The sequence below is a fragment of the Neopelma chrysocephalum genome, unplaced genomic scaffold (assembly GCF_003984885.1).
Source record: "Neopelma chrysocephalum unplaced genomic scaffold, ASM398488v2 Primary Assembly neopelma1_42, whole genome shotgun sequence".
Lineage (NCBI taxonomy): Eukaryota > Metazoa > Chordata > Aves > Passeriformes > Pipridae > Neopelma > Neopelma chrysocephalum.
In genome coordinates, this window is record NW_020897700.1 from 5,919,439 (window position 1) to 5,940,521 (window position 21,083).

The 21,083-nt window shown below is 37.2% G+C and overlaps 1 protein-coding gene across 2 annotated transcripts in view; it reads right to left on the reverse strand.

Moving 5' to 3' along the window:
* Positions 1-782: 782 nt before the first annotated feature.
* FGL1 (fibrinogen like 1) overlaps positions 783-21,083 on the reverse strand; it is a 42,717-nt gene continuing 22,416 nt past the window's right edge. For both annotated transcript variants that reach the window (XM_027676528.1, XM_027676530.1), the window contains 7 exons: positions 18,905-18,978; positions 12,060-12,240; positions 9,471-9,630; positions 7,924-8,021; positions 6,935-7,023; positions 5,793-5,980; positions 783-1,957 (listed from right to left, as the gene is read on the reverse strand). In XM_027676528.1, coding sequence (XP_027532329.1) covers positions 1,798-1,957; positions 5,793-5,980; positions 6,935-7,023; positions 7,924-8,021; positions 9,471-9,630; positions 12,060-12,240; positions 18,905-18,970 — 942 coding nt within the window. In that variant the 5' untranslated portion in view covers positions 18,971-18,978 and the 3' untranslated portion in view covers positions 783-1,797. The remainder of the gene's footprint in view (positions 1,958-5,792; positions 5,981-6,934; positions 7,024-7,923; positions 8,022-9,470; positions 9,631-12,059; positions 12,241-18,904; positions 18,979-21,083) is intronic.

Here is a 21,083-nt window from a genome sequence, read left to right on the forward strand (position 1 = left end):
TCTCATGCAGGGGTAGAGGCTAGAAATCTCTAGCACATTATCTATTGATACATAAAGAAAAAGACTGGATTATCTAGAATACCTGCTACTAACACAAAAGGCAGAGATCTCAAAAACTCTATACTGCCAAATTTTATCAGCACAATTTTTACATTATAGCATGCTTTTTAGCTGCCTGAATGCTCTTTTTTCACTACTTAATTCCTTTTTCTTTGTTTAGATGTAATCTGATTTATCTTATTGAGATTTTTTCATATGAAGCTCTCTTTTTTCCTTCTAGTTGTTCTGGACATCCTCCTTCCCTTATTCCATGCAAATCTTTCAAGGGTTCTTTACAAACTTTTGTTTTGGGAGGATGAATATGGAAGCAAAAATGGCTATGCAGAGAGTTACCATTCGGCTGACCTGTATTCTGATCAATGTAGTCATAAACTGACTGACATATTGCCAAAAGTTAGTTTCAATTATGTTAAGCGTGACTGAAAGTGGCTGCCACATTCAAAAACTGTATTTGGACAGAGGGGGGGAGAGTGGCAGTACAACCACAAAAGCAAAATTATTTTAAGAAAGCAAGTTTAGATCCTTTTTGTTTTTTGGAAATTGTCATTTGCATCTGCCCAGCAGAATTGGATTACATTTCATCAGAGAGCTTTCCTATTTTCCTATCTTCTCCATGGCAGCAAGCACTAATCAGCGACTCTTATTATTGCTGGCTGTTGGAGTCTATTGTAGTACTAGGCACAAAAGCCAGGGTTAGGCAGAGTCTCTCATTATTTTTCTTATAAAAGAAAAATGTGCATCTGCAGCTTTGAGAAGGAGGAAGGCCCGGAGAGCCTAGACAAGTACATAGGAAAAGGAGAAGCAGAACCACTTTGATGTGACTGAACAGGACATTCAAATTTAGAGAGCTGTGGAGTCTAACAGATGAAAAAAGAAAGTAGATATTTACAGTGTCAAGCACTAAGAACCTCTAAAATGACACTTCCCTCAACATGTGCATTGTGTTCAAAGCTTAGCTCACATTAACATTAGTTGCAGCTTTTGTTGAACTCCACATGTCAATATATTAAAGTCCTTTTTATTTTATTAAAAAAAAGGCATAATGGTTACCAAGAAGATGAAAAGCATAATTACTGACCATCTAGAAATGTTAGATTGAAATGATGTGACCAGCCCTAGAAATGCTTCAGCAACAACAGACAATCCACTTCTCTATGCTGGGTTCAATTGATTCTAGCCTGGTAGCATCCCTTCTCTTTCTTCAGTTTCCTGCCTCATTCTTTATACCTTTTATGTACGCTATGTACACAACACATGCAACAAATACACCAGAGGAATTTACAGGAAATTCACTTCTAAAGTCTTGAACCATTCCAAAGCAAGTATGTTTCATCCACTAAGCAAACCTTATGCTTCTGTTTGAATAGGTTTTTTATTGCAGTAAGTACAATTAATTTTCATTTTTGGGTCAACACTCTAACAATATTGTTGTTTTTTAAAGGTGAAAGAATTTGTAGTTACTTTAAAGCAAAAAATTCTCCATCTTGATGATGTCCTTATTCCTAGATGAATGCTTGCCATTTTAAAAAAAACCCTGTACACATATTAGCATTAGTATTGTATGTAAAGATTCGTAGGCCAGACTGTCTTCTCACTTACATCTCATAAAACTACTATTTGCAGAGGAATTATTGCAAATTTATATATGCATAGATGAGAAGCAAAAATTGGCCTATCTGTTTTAATTTGGAATAATTTCCTAAAAGATTAACTAGGTGAATCGTCTTAATAAAATACTTAAACAATATTTCGTTCAAAATCTGCTGGTCTGACCTTCATGACAACAGATTTTAGGGAGTACCACCACCCATGCCAGGAGTACCAAACAATCCCGTTGTCTGTCTTGGCAGTGTAGGGACCTCTGTAGTACAAACCGTTCAGGTTGGCAGAGTGACACCTGGTGGGAAAGTAAGGGGAAAAAGCAATGAGGCTTCTGCTAAAAAGTTTCAGGAATGTGTCATTTCTGTGTGAGTCAAAAATTTTGCCATGTTTGTCAAACAGCCTAGTTTGACAGTTGCATGAATTTGCATTTGTGGACTTCTGTGAGCCTAAACAACAGTGGTTTAATTAGGGCACAACTGCAAGTGTTCTTCACTTTCTTAAAACAAAAGTTCTGCTTGTTCCTTTCACATTTTCTGATATTACTAGCTCTTGGAGTTTTTTCCTGCGAATCTGCTTCAGTGGAGAATTATTCCAGAGTTGTTCAGGCCATGGATGACAGCAGAGCATACACCAAGAAAAACTCTGGGAAATAAATCCTATTCTGGTTTTTGTTGTTCCAGAGTAGCTCCCCTCAAGTTTTCCAGTTACACCACATGATGTTTGGTATGACAAAACCTCAATACCACCATCAGTTTGTCTATTCACCTGTGGACTTCTATTTACAAATAGATGAAATCTGACAGCTAATTAAAAATATGTATACCAACTCACTGGATCACTGGAATTGGCATTTTATTTGACTATACAAAGTACATTTTTTTCGTTCTTTAAGAGGCTGAGGCAGCAATGCTGTTACAGTTTATTAAATACAGTGGTTGAAACAAACAAAGAAAAAATCCTAGCAAACCCCCAAAGTCTTGAATAAGAACCGGCACAAACTTGATACTCATTTGGTTTCTACAAGAAAGAAATTTAGATCTCTATGGAGAGCAAACTGACTGTTCCTTCTGCAGCATATTGTGATGGATCAGCTTGGTTTATCTGCCAATTCAGTATTTCATTATTAGTGCTGTTAATATTTAGCTGTCAAACACCATGATGGATTCCAAAAGCAGACTTCAGATAATACACAAACAGAAAACATTCCAAATGAACCTTATGAATATTATTACTGGCAAATGTTAGTCTTTTTGGCATTGCTTACACTTCATTAACAAAGTTTTTGAGAAATAAAAACCGTCATAAAAGCCCCATGGGAAAATTCTCATCTATATATGCTTTTTTATTGCTTAAAATTTTGAAGCTCAGTTTTGGTAATGTGTTAGTTGAAAGCTTATAATTTGTGGACATCAAAAGTGGCTTTGTTTTTGAGAATGACAAACTTGTATCAGAGGTGACATAATCTTTCTAACCATACAAATTCTGCAATGAGCAGGCGTTCTGTCTACTTTGAATCAAAACACAGATTTCATTAGAAGAATCATAAGCAAGCAAACCATAATTTGTCAACAGCAACATGAGCCAGTGAAAAGCCTTAATTAGTGCTGGGAAGCACTAATGGCCAAAATATACAGTATTCACTAACCAACTGGATGCTGCCTAAAGTAACTGGACATACTAAATTAAAAATTGCCATGTGATTATTGATATGACATTGTGAAGCAACATTCATTATTCACAAGTCAATAAATACCTTAAAGTTAGCCTATGTTCCTCCTTTCTTTCCCATAGGTTAATTTTAAAGTAAGAAACTGCCATAGTTTCAAAAGTACAGTCAACTCTGAACTACCCATGGACATTTTATCTGAATTATATATTAATGATATGACAGATGCAGAGAAATGGAGGTGGTTCCCTGAAGAACTTTTTGAATTCTGTCTGGGTTTACTGACTCCTCTAAGGCCCCCCATGAATGTAGCTATGCTGTCTCTGGGATGATTGGTGAGCCAGGCATCTTGAGTTAGTGAGATCTATGGCCCCAAGTTATTGCCTGACAGATCCACTATTATCATCCATGCATGGTGTAACTAAAACTGTGAGTGCTGAGGGAAGAATAAGATCATGCCCAACTAGAACTGTTAGCTCTCCTTTCACTAGTTATGAACCTACTGACCTTTGCAACACCCTGAATGTGGGAAATCTTATGACCTGGGTGTAGTACCAGCTCTGTGGATTTGCATTCAAGATGAAAATCTCTCCTAGAGCTTTTCTTACAAAAGGGTGCAGAGGGGCCATTTTTCTGCAGAAGTTCAGGACAACAAATTGTGAGCTGGAGCAAAACTGGTAACTTTAAACTAGATCTGAGCTACTTTCGTGAAGCCTCACTTGTGTCCTGTCCCTTGGTTTTCATATTATCTGGGCTTTTCTGTATTTCATTATTCCAGATAGCATAGAGTTGGCTAGTTGGCTCCTTCATAGCTGGGAGCTCCTATATAAACCAGCCAAGAGCACTAATTCCTTCTATGTTTGCTAATCTGTGCATGACAAATACGTGTTTCTGAATGCTTTCCTTTCTCTGCCAGTACTGTTCTTCTGAATAGGATTTCATGATACTGACATCTTCTAGCATTTTGCAGTTTTCAGTTTTATGTTAGGCTTAACATAAAAAAGTTAATAGCAAGACAGTGAAATAAAACTATTAGTAACTCATATTCATTATCCAGATAGACTGTCACTTTAAGAGCATTACACAGCCATAATAGGAACTAGCCTAGTAGGAGTCAGCTATCTTTAGTAGTTGTGTAGTACCAGCTACAAGGTATAAATAACGGTCACGTTCTGCTGTACAGCTTCTTTTGCAGAGGGGTCATTCTTTTGTCCAAATCAATCCAATATTAAAAAAGAAAGTTTTTAAAAAATAAAGAATTGTATGCAGTGGTCTAAAAGTGGTTAGTGATTCACTCCTAATGAATTCCATGGCATGATATCAGTTTAATGCTACTTGAAGTCTAAATATTCCTTTAAATCGTCAAAAGTTCTGATTTCATGTGAAAAGAATCTCCAGCATAGTTGCCTTTCCCTTTTATATCTTAGCTTTCCTGAGAAATCAAAAAAACCCCTTGTCTACATGTTACTTTTTGCCATAGGTCTCAAACACTCTGCTGACCCACTATCCATGCAAATATATTAAAATGTATTAAAATAAGTAGTCAATTGTGAAACATTTAGTTAACAGCTACATCATATCAGCTAAGGTGGTCACAGAGACTACTTGTGGAATCAGAATTTGGAAAATGAGGAGTTAAAAACAGAAACAAATGATGACACAACAGAAACAATGGAGTTGATCCAGCCTGGCAGTTCTTGCCAAGTGAACTGAGATCACAGTGAGAGAGTAGCATGCTTCCCTGAGCTGTATTTTAAACCTATTACACAGTGAGATTGCATAGTTTCTCTTCATGGCTATATTTATCCAATTAATTATGGGAAAGAACATAGCTGATCTGTACAGACTGTGCTAAGGCTACCCATTTTTAATTTTTGAATTGGTCTTCTGCATGTAAATAGAGTTTTAAAATTCTTTCACTGAAGCCTATTTAAAAAAAACCTTTGTCTCAGTCCATCCATACTCACTGACAGAAATTGAGTGGACACATTACCATCTTCATATAGAAGGAATAACAAGAGCGAGATGCTGTGAACTGAGGTGAAAAAAATGAGTCTTGATAACCTGGCACTAGTTTAGCTCGTCAGATATTTTTCAGCACTGCCACATCTGGTCTAGTGCAACGCAGAAGAAATGCAAGAATGAAGCACAACAGGGATACATCTGCAAACTCTACATGACCTACTTGTGTAAAAACTAGTTACCTTAAAGAGGCAGAATTATCTCCTCCTCACTGCCTGATAACAAAGATGACCTATGGCAAATACCAGTATCACAGAGACCTGTGCAGTAGGTGCTGTCCCTTCTACAGTGAGTCTCAGTCTTACCAGCACTGAGATCTCTGGTAGGAGACAGGGGCACATTGCAAATAAATAATGTCAGTCCTATCTTCTATCATATGTTATTATTGTCTGAGTATGCATGAAGCAGAATAGTTGACAGTACCTATATAAAATCAAAGTACCTGTTAAACCACCAGCCAGCCTTTTCCTCTTCAGCACAGTTACCTTCATAGTTGTCATTATCCCTGTCTCTAGTACTGAATTTCATTCCTCGATGATCAGCCCACCATTTTACTTCAGGATGAAATCCACCAGTAAGGGAATCACCAGCTGTACCAGAGTATTCACCACAGCTCATCTCATAAGAATGCTAATGAAAAATGTGAAGAAAGGAAAAAAAATTAAATTCCAGTATGTCTCTGGCCCTTAGCATATCAGAGAGTGAAAGCACAAAGAGGAAAATAATCTGATCCATTTGCTACCATTTTTATGCTAAGAAATGTCATGCCACTTAAGTACTGTGTAGTAGATAATGAAGTGCTGTAAAGATGCTTACCAGGGGTAAAATTTGTCATTAACTTTATGTATAAATGACATAATAAAAAACAATATTTAAGCGAGTTTGCAGTATACATTACAAATCAAAATGTTATGTACCATTACTGTTGGTAGTGTCAACAAAAGTAGAAAAACTGCTTTTATCCATGGCTACTAAAACAAATGATACATGTATTTTACAGAAAGTGTAAAATTAATGTATCAGGGTAAACTGTCGGCGAGGAAAGCTCTGAACACTTAATGTAAGGATCCAAAACTTCGTTTATTGAAGATAAAAAGCAACTTAATATACACTGCATAATAGGCTCATACATATTACAGAGATTAGGCTCCTAATTGGCACTTGACTAATAGGTGATATCATCTCAACTGCCTTCCATTGTTTACACAGGTGGCTCGTTAAGTGCTTTTGTTTTTCAAATTCCAAGCTCCTGTTTTTCAGCCCAAGTTAGAATACACAAGGTCATCGCTGCTTTCTCATGGCCCTGCTATCTCAGACTTTCTCATGGGCCTAGACAGGCTGCGTTTTGCACTTTAGCAGCTTATCCATAACCTTAGCTATATTCATATGGCCTCGTGTTTCTAATCAATCCTCAATAGTAAACTACTATTATTGCATCCTTGAAAATTATAAGCATGTGTAAGAAAGAAAATATAATAAGGTTCTACACAAACCTTCATGAAAATTAGGGAACCTGTATGTTTATTGTTGGTCTACAGAATCCACATTTTTATTAAAATCTCTAGTAATTTATTATTTTATTACCTCTTCTCCTGCAACTCTGAATCTTGCATATTGTGCAAAACGCCGTTCTCCTTCAAAATCAGTTAGATCAATTCTTAAAGTATAATTCCCTTGAAAAATAACAACAAAAATTATTTTAGTTAAACTAGCTTCTCTCACTACTTTTCAGAACTATTATAGTAGAAAATTAAAATATGTTTTTATCACGAACCTCTATCACCACAGCATATTTTATGGGGTTTTGTCTTCTTTCTTTATTCATTGTCTTTATTCACCTGAGTCAGCTTAGAAAAATTTTAGAATTATTCCAATACAGATTTTCAAATGTAGAAAATTAAAAATCTAATTAAAAAGGCCTTACGGACTTTATATTTTAGTAAGGTATTTGAGGTGGAAATAAAAGGATAGTGAGAAACAATCAATAAACATTCTCCTAAGAAAATTATATTTTTATACTCTGAAAATAAGAGTTATACTATGATCACATCGTGGTGGCACTGATTCCCGTATGATTTAGCTGACTAAGCCAATGTGTAAGTTTTGTATATGCATCATTCTACAACAAAGCCAAAGTTAGCTTAGATTGAGTGACTTTTAGAAAGATGGGAGTAGCTTTCTACACCTGGTCTGATCAACAGGACTGGCCTAGAATTACCTTCATGTAATAGCCCACACAGCCACATAAAGCCCTGACTAAATGAACTGGTACAGCATACTACCTGACTGGACTGGTAGTGATGCTGATGCAAAACAGATAGAGAGAATTCTTTCCTGTCTAGTGTGTCCTATTTCATGGAGGCTCTCTGCATGCCATTGGCCCAATGACAGTTTTGAACCTTTTGTTAGAAAACATATATTCAGATGTGTTTTGTTCTGAAACTTGGAGAAGTCCGTGCAGACTAACAACAGAACTCAGGATTTATGCTAACAAAACAGGTAACAAAAAATGGCCCGGAAAGAGCAAAGAAACAGAAACTATAAGAAGATTATTGTTACAATACAAATCTTACCTTGATTAGTCAAATAATGAAGATTTTTATTTCCAAGCCAATATTCACCATTTTTCGAAACAAAATTTCCAAAGCCTTCTTCATAGTCAGCCCAGACTCTGCAAAGAGTATAAATCATTAATTTATCAAAAAAGCAAGTTTGTTTGGATGTTTATTATACAGTTATAGATCATAGAATAATGCAAACTAGAAGGAACCTTGGGAGGCAATCTAGTCCAATGTCATGCTCCAGGCAGAGTCAGCCATGAGATCAGACCAGGTTGCTCAGAGTTTGTCCATTCAGATCTTGGAAACTTCCAGAGATGGAGACTGCACATTCTCTTTGGGTAACCTGCTGACTATTCTCACAGTAAAACAGTTTCTCCTTACATCCAATCTGAACCTCTCTTGTTTCAATTTAACAGCTCAGTCCAGTGTCTGGTATAGCACAATTTATCTGATGTGAAGACATTTTTCCTGGTTAAATCTAAGGGATCTAAGTGAATGTGTAGGTGTCTCACAGGCATTGTTTCTTTATTATCTGTGATTTGATTAAGGTGTGAAACTCCGGCAGCTGGATATATAAATTTGTAAATTGAGGTATTAGCTAACCATTTCTAGCTTTGAGTTATTAACAGATTCTAAAAATTTTTGAACTCAGTACTGGTGCATATTTTCAAGAATTAATGTGTATACATTTCCCTGCCTACAGTGGCTCTGAAACACTTTCTTAGTGGTTTTGGTTTCATGACATGTTCTAATGGGAACAGAAATATCACATATTTCCTGTATTAGAAGCAACCTACTTCAGCAATGGATGAAAGGCTGTGGACAGGCAGCCATAAGGGAGAGAAGCCCCTGCGACTTTAGCAGCTGGTAGTCTCTGGCAAGGGAAAAGAATAGGTGGTGTGTGGTGGTAATAATTACAAAATGCTACAGATTGCTTCTGTAGCTTGTCTGACCATATTTTATAAAATAGAAGTTTTCTTGGCTCAAAAATGGCTTGTTTTTGTGGTTCACAGGGCCAAAGTTTTCACTTCTGGACATTTCCCAAAAAATGTGTAAGTCTTGGCAAAGGCAAGGAGGTTAGTTGTCCACAAATCAAGTTCTCAACCATTTTATCTTTCCTGGAGGCATTTTGTGATGAGCTACAAATTACTTTTGTGGTGTGTTTCTCTCATACTTGCTTGCTGATGGCATTTTGGTTCAAGCAGATTGCTTGCATTTTTACATTTTTAGATTTTTACTGTTTGCAAAAGACAAGGTAGTCCTTTATTCGTCATTGAGAGTCCTTGCTCGAACAATTGTCAATGCATTTGACATTGAAGTGTCCTCATGTAAAATGCACAGGTTGTCAGAAAAAGGCTAGTAGAGATGTCTCATAGAAAACAGGCAGAGCCAGAAGTGGTATCTCATCTGAAGGCTGCCCCACAGAATAACCATTCCTCCCTTTTATCTGGGATAACAACCTATTCATATACTTCTAAAGTTCAGATTTAACTTTCCTCCATCTGGTTTAATGATTCTCCACTTAGTTTCCAATTTTAATGACCAAGTCTAGTACCTACCTATCAAAATTCTGACTGCCATCAGATCGTCTCTGAAAAACAGTCCAACCACCTCCTTCAGACATGTCACAGAAGGCAAGGAACTCAGTAGGACTCTGGATAGGTTTCATCTTATAAAACCCACTTTGCTTATGGCCATCATTGTAGATTTCTGCGCAATCTGTTCACAAAACATTGATTGGACACAACTTTTTTAGTTTTGTACTTAATGGCAAAATCAGAAGTCAATAGAGATAATCAAGTCATGTCATGTAGAAGTCATATATGAACGAGACTAATAAAAAAGTATATTTGCAAACACATTTCATTGACTTTTGGGCATTTTCTTGTATTTCTGTTGCTTTATGAGCATAAAGCAATATTTATTGAGTTGTAATTATTTTGACATTTCATTTAAGGAATATTTTTTCCACCATAAAATATTATAATTTTTGTTTTCATTTGCCTGGCAAAATAATTCCTCTGTTTTAAGTGGTGTCACTTTTAATTTACAGTGTATGATCCACATTAGAATCCTGCTACCAGCATAAAATTATGTATAAGACACATGGTAACCTTCGAAAATAAACACGTACATCTATGTCCAGAAAGTTCACAGCAGAACTGCCAAAAACAAGAGTATGAGTCTCCAGTGTTAGAAAACAGAAACAATTGCTGGACCTGATTCTCTTGTCCCTTCTACCAAATAGATGCAAAAATATATAGAATACTACTCCCAAAAAGTGCAGTGTATGGTTGAAATGATAGCACTTCGACTTGATACCAGTTACAGTCTGGCCTGCATTGCTGTTGATGAATATCATTTACAACAATCACAAAATCCAGAGCTCATGGAAATGTTGCAGCAATGTAATTGTATAATCTTATATTTTTTCCTCTAGGAATTAAGAAATGAAAGGAGTTCTTTTTTTATATGTAATCTACTGTCAAACAGTCATACAGGAAAGATTTTCAGCATTTCTGCTTTTCCTGGCTAAGGTAGAGCTGATTAACTTTCTGGCATTCTCTGAAACATTTATGTTTCAGAATATGTTGGCTGAACTTCCAGGCCTTGTTGGAATTTTCTGAACTATTATATTTCTTGTCAGTGAAAGTGTCAGCAAAGATTAGACATAGAAAATAAACACTTTATACTGAAAACAAATAGCTATGCCGGGATTTGAATAAATTCTAATAGAATAAATTCTAATAAAAGCTAAGTTGTCTTTCTAGCAAATGTTTGGTTGGCTTACATGAAAATAGCTTTTCTTATCCATTAATTTCTTGTGCAAAACACAAGCACATTTCAATGTTTAGCAGTTGTATATAGTGTGGAATTTCTCCCTCACTATCTAACTCAAATTATCCAGCTCTCTTGATATTAAAATGCTACAGCAGTTTAAGTGAAATAATGCAGTATGAACAGGAAAAAGCATTTCCCAAGCTATAAGGAAAGTGAAGAACTAATGGGGAAAAAATCATCAGAAATGGGAACAAGTTACATCTGTTATTTAGAGTAACATTTTCAGAAAATAAACTGAGGCATGTGCTAAGAAAATGCAAATGCCTTTCAGAGAAATGTGGGTTTAATAATCTTTTCCAGTAACAAATGAGTCAGCCACAATAATTTTTTAAAAAGTATTCCAGGATGCTGGGTACATAAATAAATACATAGCTAAAATTTAAAATCAGACTTACAACTGCTTTTAATTTCTTTTTAATGGTGCTTTGTTATATTTGATGCCTTGTTATATGTTGTGATTTCTTCCGGCAGCACAAACACTAGAAGTATATTCAAACAAGGCTATTAAAAATAATAGCAGTTTAGGCTTTCTAGAACTGGAAAATAAGAAATGAACACCATCCAGGAATCAAATTGTAATTTCAATCCAACTGTGGTTCTGGATAGTGTTTTATTATTTTAAGAGTTTGGCCTCACTGCAGCTGTTACAAGACAGCACTTAGCTTTGTAGAGGGAGCAGATCACCAGCACAATGCTGGTGAGAATATAAAAACAACTTTAAACCAGTATTTTAGAAGCTGTGATGTCATGAGCTGAATCTAACTCAGTCAAAATGGGGCCACATACAGAATATTATTAAAGTGAGATGCAGGTGTCATTATGCCAGGCTTATCTGTGTAAATATGTATGTCTCGGGGACTTTACAGATTGGAAGAGCTGGTGTGTGCTTGTAACCCAGGAGACCATTTGAATGTGTGAATGTGAGCTGATCCTGTGGGTTAGAACTTTTTGAGATTAGTCAAAGAACAGTGTTTAGCAATCTGTAACTGATGATTAACATTTTGTAAATGTCTATTATTGGCTTTTTTCCTGTTTTATGGCTGATATTTATGCTTAATTTATTGTTCACTGTTTTTTAATTATGCACTATTAATAAATCAATAAACTACTTCAATCCTGATTTGATTTATACCATCTGACATTAACAATCTTTCCCTGCCTAAAAGGTCTAGGTAAAAGCTGAACACTGTGTTTTAAACAATTATTCTATGATGAGCTTTTAAAACAATAAGTCAATGGGCCCAATTGTGCTAAAGCTTCTGTGTATCAGTACTCATGGAAATGAAAAGAATAGCTTCATTTCTAACCTGAATACTGCCTTTTTCCTCCCAAGTCAATGACACTGTTTTCATCTCCTCTGTCACTGTACTGAATCTCTTTCTTCTCTAAAAGCTGCACAATTTTTAACTGCTGCTGTTTCACACGATGCTCCAGAAGCCTCACCTGGCCCTGAAGTTGTATCTGCTCTTGAAAACATATCTGTAAATCCTGGAGAGGAAAACATATCTTATTGTAAAATCAACAAATTTTTGTGAAATTTAACATGTGATACAAAAAGCCAGCCAAAACCCCCCCACAAATAAAATATAACTTGAATAAAACATTTTGGTCACAATTTCCTACAGACACTATGTTGACTTCCACCTCATATGTTACCTCTGTTTAAAATTATTTCATATATTACAGAGTGTAATATATGAAATATGTATTAAGAACGCATACCTGTTTTGCAAAGAGACCTTCTCTTTAGTGCTTATAACTACCAGCTCTCACTGCAAACATGCAGAGGGGACTTTAGGGAAAAATACTATATTACAGACTCTATCATAAGGATGGCTTATTCTCTATCACCTGCCATCCACAGAGATTTGCTATCCAGTGAAGCCTGCTACTGACATTGTGATGGTTCTAGAATCTTAAAGGAATGCAACCCATACTGCTTATGATAAAAACCTTAATATTGCAAACGTAAATATTGTAAAGTTTTAAGATAATTTTTGGCATGCTAAAATAAACAGTCCCTAAGCAGCTGTGAATATGCATGAAAAACTAAGGTTAAAAACTTAAAGTCAATATTGCAAGAAATGTGGCGATTCTGATAAGGTGGTACCTTGCACTCATTTCACCCTGGGGCAAATGCAGATAAATGACAAGAGAGCTGGAATAGCTGTTCCAAATTCTAACATGCTGACTCTATGCAGAGCAATAAATAGTTGGTTTTCGATTAAAGACTATGGCAAAATTGCCAAAGTGATCCGAGCCTGATCTGGGGAGCTTAAATTAAAACAGTTGCTAGACTTTTAAATAGATATTAAATAAATTTTATTTCAAGGGGGTGGGGGAAAAGCCTTTGAAAATGTGACGTAAGTAACAGTCTGCAGTTTTATATGAGCAGAGTTTAGTAGCTATGGTGCTTGCACAGGAGCACAGCTAGCCCTGTGTCATGGTTTCAGCAGGCCCAAAATCCAATTCTGATTCCTAGCCCCCCTCCCACATCTCAACCCCATGTGAGATGGGTTTTCCAGACAAAAACACGAGACTCAATATGGGGGAAGGAATATATTACAAAGACTATACACATAAATAATAAATACTATAATACATTGCATACAATCTTAACTCTATATCTATCTCTACCATGACAGTAATATTTACAATGGGCCCAATCTCTTCTCCCTCCAAATAAAAGTCCAGGAGAGAAGAAGAAGAAAAGACCCCTTCCAGTCTCTGAGCAACAGGTCTCTCTCTAGGCAGCAGGCTTTCTTCTTCTCTTTCAGGTAGCAGAAGCAGTTGCTGGCTCTCTGCCAGCACACACGAGGGGGTCTTCTAAGCCTCTCTCGGCCCCCGTCTTCAAACGGGGGTCTTTCCGTGGACTACGTAACCCCAGACAAGGTCGTTCCACCACGGTCATATCACGAAGCACGGGGGTCTTCGTGACAGTCTGGTATCTTCAGGGGAAATCAAGCCCCCGTGCAGAGCTCCCATGCTCTGCCTCAAAGATGGCTGCCAGCTTCTCTGAAGCTGGAGCAGGGGGGGCCAAGGTCACCCCCCCCACACACACATTCCTTCGGCCGTCCTGGCTTATCTCTCAGGAGGCCATGAGCTTCTTAGCTCCTCTCAGCAGTGCATACTGCACTTTAGGACTCCACTCAGTCCACCACCCCCTCCTCTTTCTCAGAGGGGTCTCTAGCGAGTTTGGGGGTTTTGTTTTGTCCAGTTCTTACCCTCCGAAACTCTCTTCCTGCTGCTGGCTCGGGTCTCTTGTCCTGCTTTCTGCTGCTGGCTCTTTTAGTTTCCTCAGACAGCTCTCTGTCTGCTTCAGTTGCATACCAGCATCTGCTGCTTCTCTTGGTTCTTATCAGTTGGCTCTTTGCCACTGCTCTTCGGACGCTGCTGTCTCCGCTGCTGCTCCGTCGTTGCTCCCAGCGTCTCCCACTTCTATTTACAGGGGAGAAACTCCCCCAGTTCCTAGCCGCAGGCACTCAGCCCAGCTTCAACACCATTCCGAGTCCCTGCAGCCCCCCAACTGGGGGCTGGGGGGGGCAAAGCCCCCTAAGGGGCCGGAGCCCCTTCTCCTCGTGGCCTCTACAACATGGCCACCTCCTCTTCCCAACAAGAACCACTGCTTCCTTTTCGGTCTCCAGAGATATGTTTATATTTTGCAGGAGCACTGATTGGTCAAGCCCCAAGGGTCACCACCCCCTGGGGGTTACCACTTTCTTAGTTTCAGGGGGAAAACCTGGTTCAAACCACTACACCCTGTAAAAGCAAAATCAAAGGACAACCTTTTGGAAATTGCAGAATCGCAGAATCGACCAGGTTGGAAAAGACCTCCAAGATCATCAAGTCCAATTCTTGATCCAACACCGCTATGGTTACTAGACCAAGGCAGTAAGTGCCACATCCACCTCCCTGGGCAGCCCATTCTAATGCTTGATTGCTTTCTCTGTAAAAAATTTTTTCCTAATATCCAACCTAAACTTCCCCTGGCACAGCTTAAGATCGTGCCCTCTTGTCCTACTGCTGGTTGCCTGGGAGAAGAGACTGACGCCCACCTGGCTACAACCTCCTTTCAGGTAGTTGTAGAATGTGATGAAGTCTCCCCTGAGCCTCCTCTTCTCTAGGCTAAACAACCCCAGCTCCCTCAGCCTCTCCTCACAGGAGGATATGGAAGATCAAATCTGACATGTAAGTTCAAATCTGCAGTAGTTCTAAATTGGTATAACCTCATTCATAGGGAACAATATTTACATGTAGACCTGTAACATTTGGCATGCATGTGGAAAAACTAGTATCTTAGAACATTGCCTTATAACACTGAACTATAGAGAGGTCTGAACTAGCACACTGATGTGCACCTCCAGTGGCATCTGCATACTTTCACTTGCATCAGGCTCAGGCTTCACCTGTTGTCCATAAACACTCCCAACAAAATGTTCCGTTTGTTTGCAATATCTAGTTACACTGAAAAATTTGATCATCAGACTTTGCAGAAAAATTATAAATATTGGCCTCAAATTTAAGTATTATTGAAGTGTATCAGATACTTGCTTTGATTAATTCTTAACTGCAGTCTAATACACATGAGGAATGGGGAATATATATGTACGTGTGGCATAACTAGGCAGTTTGTCAAAGGTTCAGCTGCCTCTCGGTGTTTGGGCTGCCCATGTCGGGCTTCCTGGACAGCAGGTGTGTCTGCAGAGCTGAGCCTTTCTGGTTGGGGTCGGCTGAGGAATCACAGCAGTGCTTGACCGCAAGGGGACACTGTAAGGCCAGTGGCACGTTTACCGAACACCTTTTAGAGGAATAAACAAAGCAGCCAATGACCTGATATCCTGAGAGTCCTATCTGGTTTAAGAATACTCCCTTGAAAATCTTTCTCAGTGGTTAATAGCTATACTAGATTCCTAGCATATCCTCCTTTTCTGCTAGTAGGAAATGAGAGAAGGAAATACTTAAAATATATGGACATACAGAGACAAACTTGCCACAGTGGCTTGGAGGGATATTATTTGACCATATGCACTGGTTAATGTGGGACGTGTAGCATATTACAAAGAAAAGATGCACTATTTATTATGCAGTCTTTTCAGGGTATCTGCAGCTACATCCAAACCCTTCACAAAAGCTGAATTTTCAATGGAAATGAATTCAATGGGAGATTTAGAAGAGGCTTCCTTGACAGGTCTCTGCAAAAATCTAGTCCTGTGTGCATACATAAAATTACAGAGAACTGGAGAGCTTTAGATGAGAGAGAAAGAGATGCATAGGTGAGTTGAGACAGAGTGAATAAATAAAAAAAAATATTGAAAAATATTTCCAGGCTCACCCTGATGAGCTAATGCTAACAATAGAAGTAAAGCTATAAAAAAATTCCCATGTTCCCAGTCAGACCAAATATTAATTCTAATAATATTAAGAGTGATAAAGAGGCCATCATGCCACACTTACCAGTTTTAGTGCAATGTTTGTTTATTGAGAAGGTTAGCCTGTATCAGCCTTAACTCAGTACACAACCTTGGAGAACACGGTAAAATACAATAGGAAAGACCTGGAAATGGTGGCCCTGGTTTCCAAGCCCTTGCAATTTCATAGCAGGGCTTCAGGCAGGTTGCCTCCTTGACACACGGCAAGATCTGAGCCACTAAGAGCTACTTTCCCTTCTGGAGAGAGAATTTGAGAATTTGAGAAGAGGCAGCTACAGGTAACTAAATGTGTTTCTTTTGGGTAAAGTAGAAATGCATCTATCAGTTCCCCTATTCATACTGTTAAAAGCTATTCTCCAGCTGTGATTAAATTATGTAGTACAAGTATAGAACTTCTCAAAAAATATTATCATACCTTAGGAAAACTTGATATCTAAATTTTGTATGACACTACTTTATATATCACTATGAAAGGTCCTTTCCTTTGAACCAAATTAAACACAAGTCTGCAACAGGCTACATCTAAATATTATTCTTAAATGTGCATTTAAAATGGATATTTTTTATTGTTTACCTAAAAAATCATGAATTAATATATCTACATTACACATAGCAATTTCCCGATTAAAAAGGATTTAAGCTCACAGTGCCTAGGAAGTGACAACCCAGAAATGACTAGCCATACTGAATAACTACACCATAAGAACAAAATGATTGAGCAGAAATCAAGTTTTGAAAGTAACCTTCATGTGAAAAGTACTGGTATCTGACACTTTGCTTTCTCTCCCTGACTTCAGCCTCCTCATTGGTGTCTCTCTCTGTCAACTCCAGACAAATCCCATTACACTTTGCTGCTGGACAGCAAAACCACAGGTCTCATACTTGGAATTCCACACCTAATTTTTCCTATGGGACAATCACAGGGTAGCTGTGTAACCTCAAGGTGGATCAATGTGGCTTTTAGATCTGCAAGTTATCAGACTGTTCTTTTAACGTGCTATTACACTTTTTTTTCACAGGATAACTCTTTTAAAATCATTGGAGTTAAACCAGTGCACAGCTAGAGTAACAAAAAAGCACAATGTAACTTAGGGTTATCAGTCAGCAGCTATAACATATTGCTATTCCTTTTGTTAGATATGGACCAAAGTTAACCTATTACAATATTGAAATACTCAACAAAACGTGAATTTCTTTGTGACTGTCTCCAGTGGACAGTGTTGCCCACTGATAGAAACCAGACTGAACACAATCTGTTCTGCCTGTTTCAGTGAAGCAACTGTTTGCACTACACATTGAAAAGCAATTATCTAACAACTGCTGACAGCTCTTGGGCACATAGTCCCATGTTTAACCAGCTGCTGTAATTAATGTGCCTTCGTTTCCATTATTGTGTGAATTATTTAGCAGCTAGTGACCTTCCATTAAAATTAATGCTATAAATTAGAGTCAGAATACTTTATGAAAGCTATAAAAATACAAAGGTTTTACTTGGGGTGGTATTTCCTATATTTTTAGAATATAAACTAGCTCTAAAATATCTCTCTATTGAGATTAGTGTTTTAATGAGATTAAAATGTGAAAACAGAGATAAATTTCAGAATGTTCCCAGTTTTTACTCACAGGATCAGCTAAAGCCCACAACATTCCAAATGAAAAATAATTTTTAAAAAAAGTAAATGCATTTAACTGGAAAGCCTTTTTTTCTCAGTAGGCTTCTGTAAAAATTATATTTTTCTCCACTGAGCAGAAGTGATTACAGAGGAGTTGCTTTCTATTCTGTCTCTATAAAGCTACTTATCTGAACAAAAGTTTTCCATAAGGTAATGTAAGCTACAAACAATGATGCTTATCTAGTTGTACATTCAGCAACCACTTCCACCTAGGCAATTATGAATCAACAGTATAATCTCTTTAGGTCTCTTTAGGACCTGAATATCAAACTAGGAAGGACAGCCAAGACAGGCAGTGCAGGGTTGGTGAGGTTGGAGGGATTTTAAACAGCAGAGTAAGTGTGATTTTGTTAGGCTTTTTGTTGGAGAGGCAGAATATGTAGCAGAAGGGTTTGGGAGCTAGAAGTGAGTTTTGATCATTGATTCTGAGTGTGAATTATAATCTAATTACATGGGAACAAGTAGGAATACAAAGCTATGGATCTTGTTTGAGAAAAAATTGTGTGCCAAGTGGACAAGGTAGAAAAGGACAGAAACATTTTTCCTCCCAAGTGTCAATGTCCAGAAACACTACTGCTGCAGCCACTGCTTTAGGAGTTCCTGGGGTTTGCCTTTCTGTAACTATGCCGCTCAAAACTAAAGGTGTTATTCTGAGTTAGCATTACCCCTGAATGGTAGTGTAACCACTTTGTGTACCTTCTGTACAATGTGCCTCAATGCACCATATGATACCTTTTCTAGCAAAGGTACATCACCTCCTGTTTCGCATCAGATCCAGTCACAAACTGACTCGATTTCTTTCTTCACTGGCCATTGCCCAGTGATTTGTTGTATGTTTATGCATTTCCTCTTTCCTTATTGGAAACTTGTCCCCACTGAACATCATTTGAGGTTATTTCCCCATTCTTTCATTTTTGCTATGAATTCTAATATTTTCCATCAAAGGTTCTGCCATCCCATGTAGATAAGATGCATTGTGAGCGCTGTGGAGGACAAGGTATGCAATATTTAGAAGAAATCCTATAGACAAATATAATTACTGGAACTTACAGAGCTGCCTATGGCATCCATCAAGCTAGCTGCAAGGACAAAATCAATCATTATCAAAATCTTCATTTTGGAAGCTGTGAAGTAGAGGAACAAATGAAATGGTAGTTAACTTAAACATTGAAATTAATATTTACACTTGACATCTTAAATTTTATTCAGAAGAGTCTATTTAACCTATAATTCCTTTCTTTCAAATCATAAATATAATGTATATGTAGGCTTCATTACAAATGTCTAAAATAGTCTGATAAAATATGACTCCAAAATCCAGTAAAACTAGAATTTATCCTTTTAGGCCACTTTGTATCAGAGCTCTCCATGTATTTTAGAACAGCTACTCACATACTTTGTTTTCCAGACAAAAGCAAAAAATATTTTAAAATTAGCTGAAAAGCAGGTCAATATTCTTTGTTGGTCCTTTAAATTTGTGAGAAAGCTCTCTGTTATAAACTACTAATTAAAATCTCAATTCAGCTAGTTGTCCTTGAACTAAAGATTTATGCAACTTTTGTGTGCCAGGAGAAGATCAAGATAATTCTACTGTTGTAGAGTAATTTGGGGGGAAAATGCATAATAGTTATTAGCTTTTATTTTAATGGTTGCAAGGATGATATCTTTCAACTGATAAGTATGGATATTTGGTACTCTATGCATTTTAAACCCTCTTGTTTCATATGAAAATTATTTTAAATGCTAAAACAATCACCATTGTATCTCACTGCCTTGCAAACATTAGCTGATAGAACTTCACAATTTTTTTGTAAGGTAGATGTGTGCTTTTCAGCTCACAGACGAGAAACCAAGGCCTCCAGTTACTATAATATTTACATGGATATTCTGAATTAATTACTTAAACTGATGGTAGCTATCAACCGAGGAATGTTTCTTTTTCCTTTTAACTACAAATATTTTATTTTAGTATAGGCTAACACCTATTTAAATCAGAATATGTGTCCACTCTGCTTTTTCTACTTATCAAACTGAATCAGCTAATTACGTAGAATCATAGAGTCATTAAGGAAAAGACCTCCAAGATCATCGAGTTCAAGCATTAACTTAACACTGACAGGTCCCCCTCTAAGCCATGTCCCTAAGCACCACATCTACATGTTTTTTGAATGCTTCCAGGGACAGCGACACATTAAAACATTTGTAGTTAGACAAAGTGTAAGTTGTATAGTAGAGAGTAATGATTCAATGTCAGCATGTGCTTATTGAAACACCAACTTTATGAAAATTTTCACTCATGTTTCTACAGGAATTAATATAAAACATGAGTGGAACTTTGGCAGACTGTGCTTTTTAATGTACAAAGATAAACAGAAGTATGTTTCTAAGTGTGTGTAAAATTGGACAAGTCCAACTTTTATTTTCACCAATCTCTGAAAACCTCATGCAAGACTACAAATTACAGCCAAATTTCAAATTTCAACATCTACCTATAAAATACTTAGGATGCTTTTTAAAATTACAGTTATTTAAGTAAGCAGCATCGGTTTGTTTTGTTTTAGTTTTTTTACATCTGAGATTTGCTGGTTTGAAAGCATCATATTTGAAAACATAGAGTTGTGAGGCCCAAGTGTATCTGTTTGAAACTCTTCATACCATGTCTTGCAGAGAACTGGTGAAAACACAAAGTGTTTAGGGTACTGTGTACCCATTGACCCATGTTGCAGACAGCTCAGAAGTCCTTTTAAGCATTTTGGACATATACAACATCGACCATTAAGCTGCAAAGCTCTATACTAAGCTGATTTCTTTAGATTTCAAAGAAATCCATTAAAAATTACCTATAAAGTGTTTCTTGAGTAAAAAATGTGAACTGAAAATCTTAGGCTGTTATTTCTATTCCACAAAATTTCTGAATTTAAAGCTGTAAATTGTTCTTCATGCTAACCAAATAAATGTTATGTCATTTGAATTCGAAACTTTACCAGAATTCAATGCAACAAGTTCTGATACTGTTTGAAGTGGTAAATCCTATGAATTACAGGATTAAAAATGGGGGCCAGTGTCTGTGTGTGTGAGGAATCTGCAAGAATTGCCTGTCAATGAATTCTATTATTTAAATTTGAGACGTTTCTGCCATGAGTATTGATCCTGTAGCCATTTACAATATGAGCTCACTATGATCGTAAGACAATTAAGAGTCTTTTAAAGGGGGAGCACCTGAGAGTTC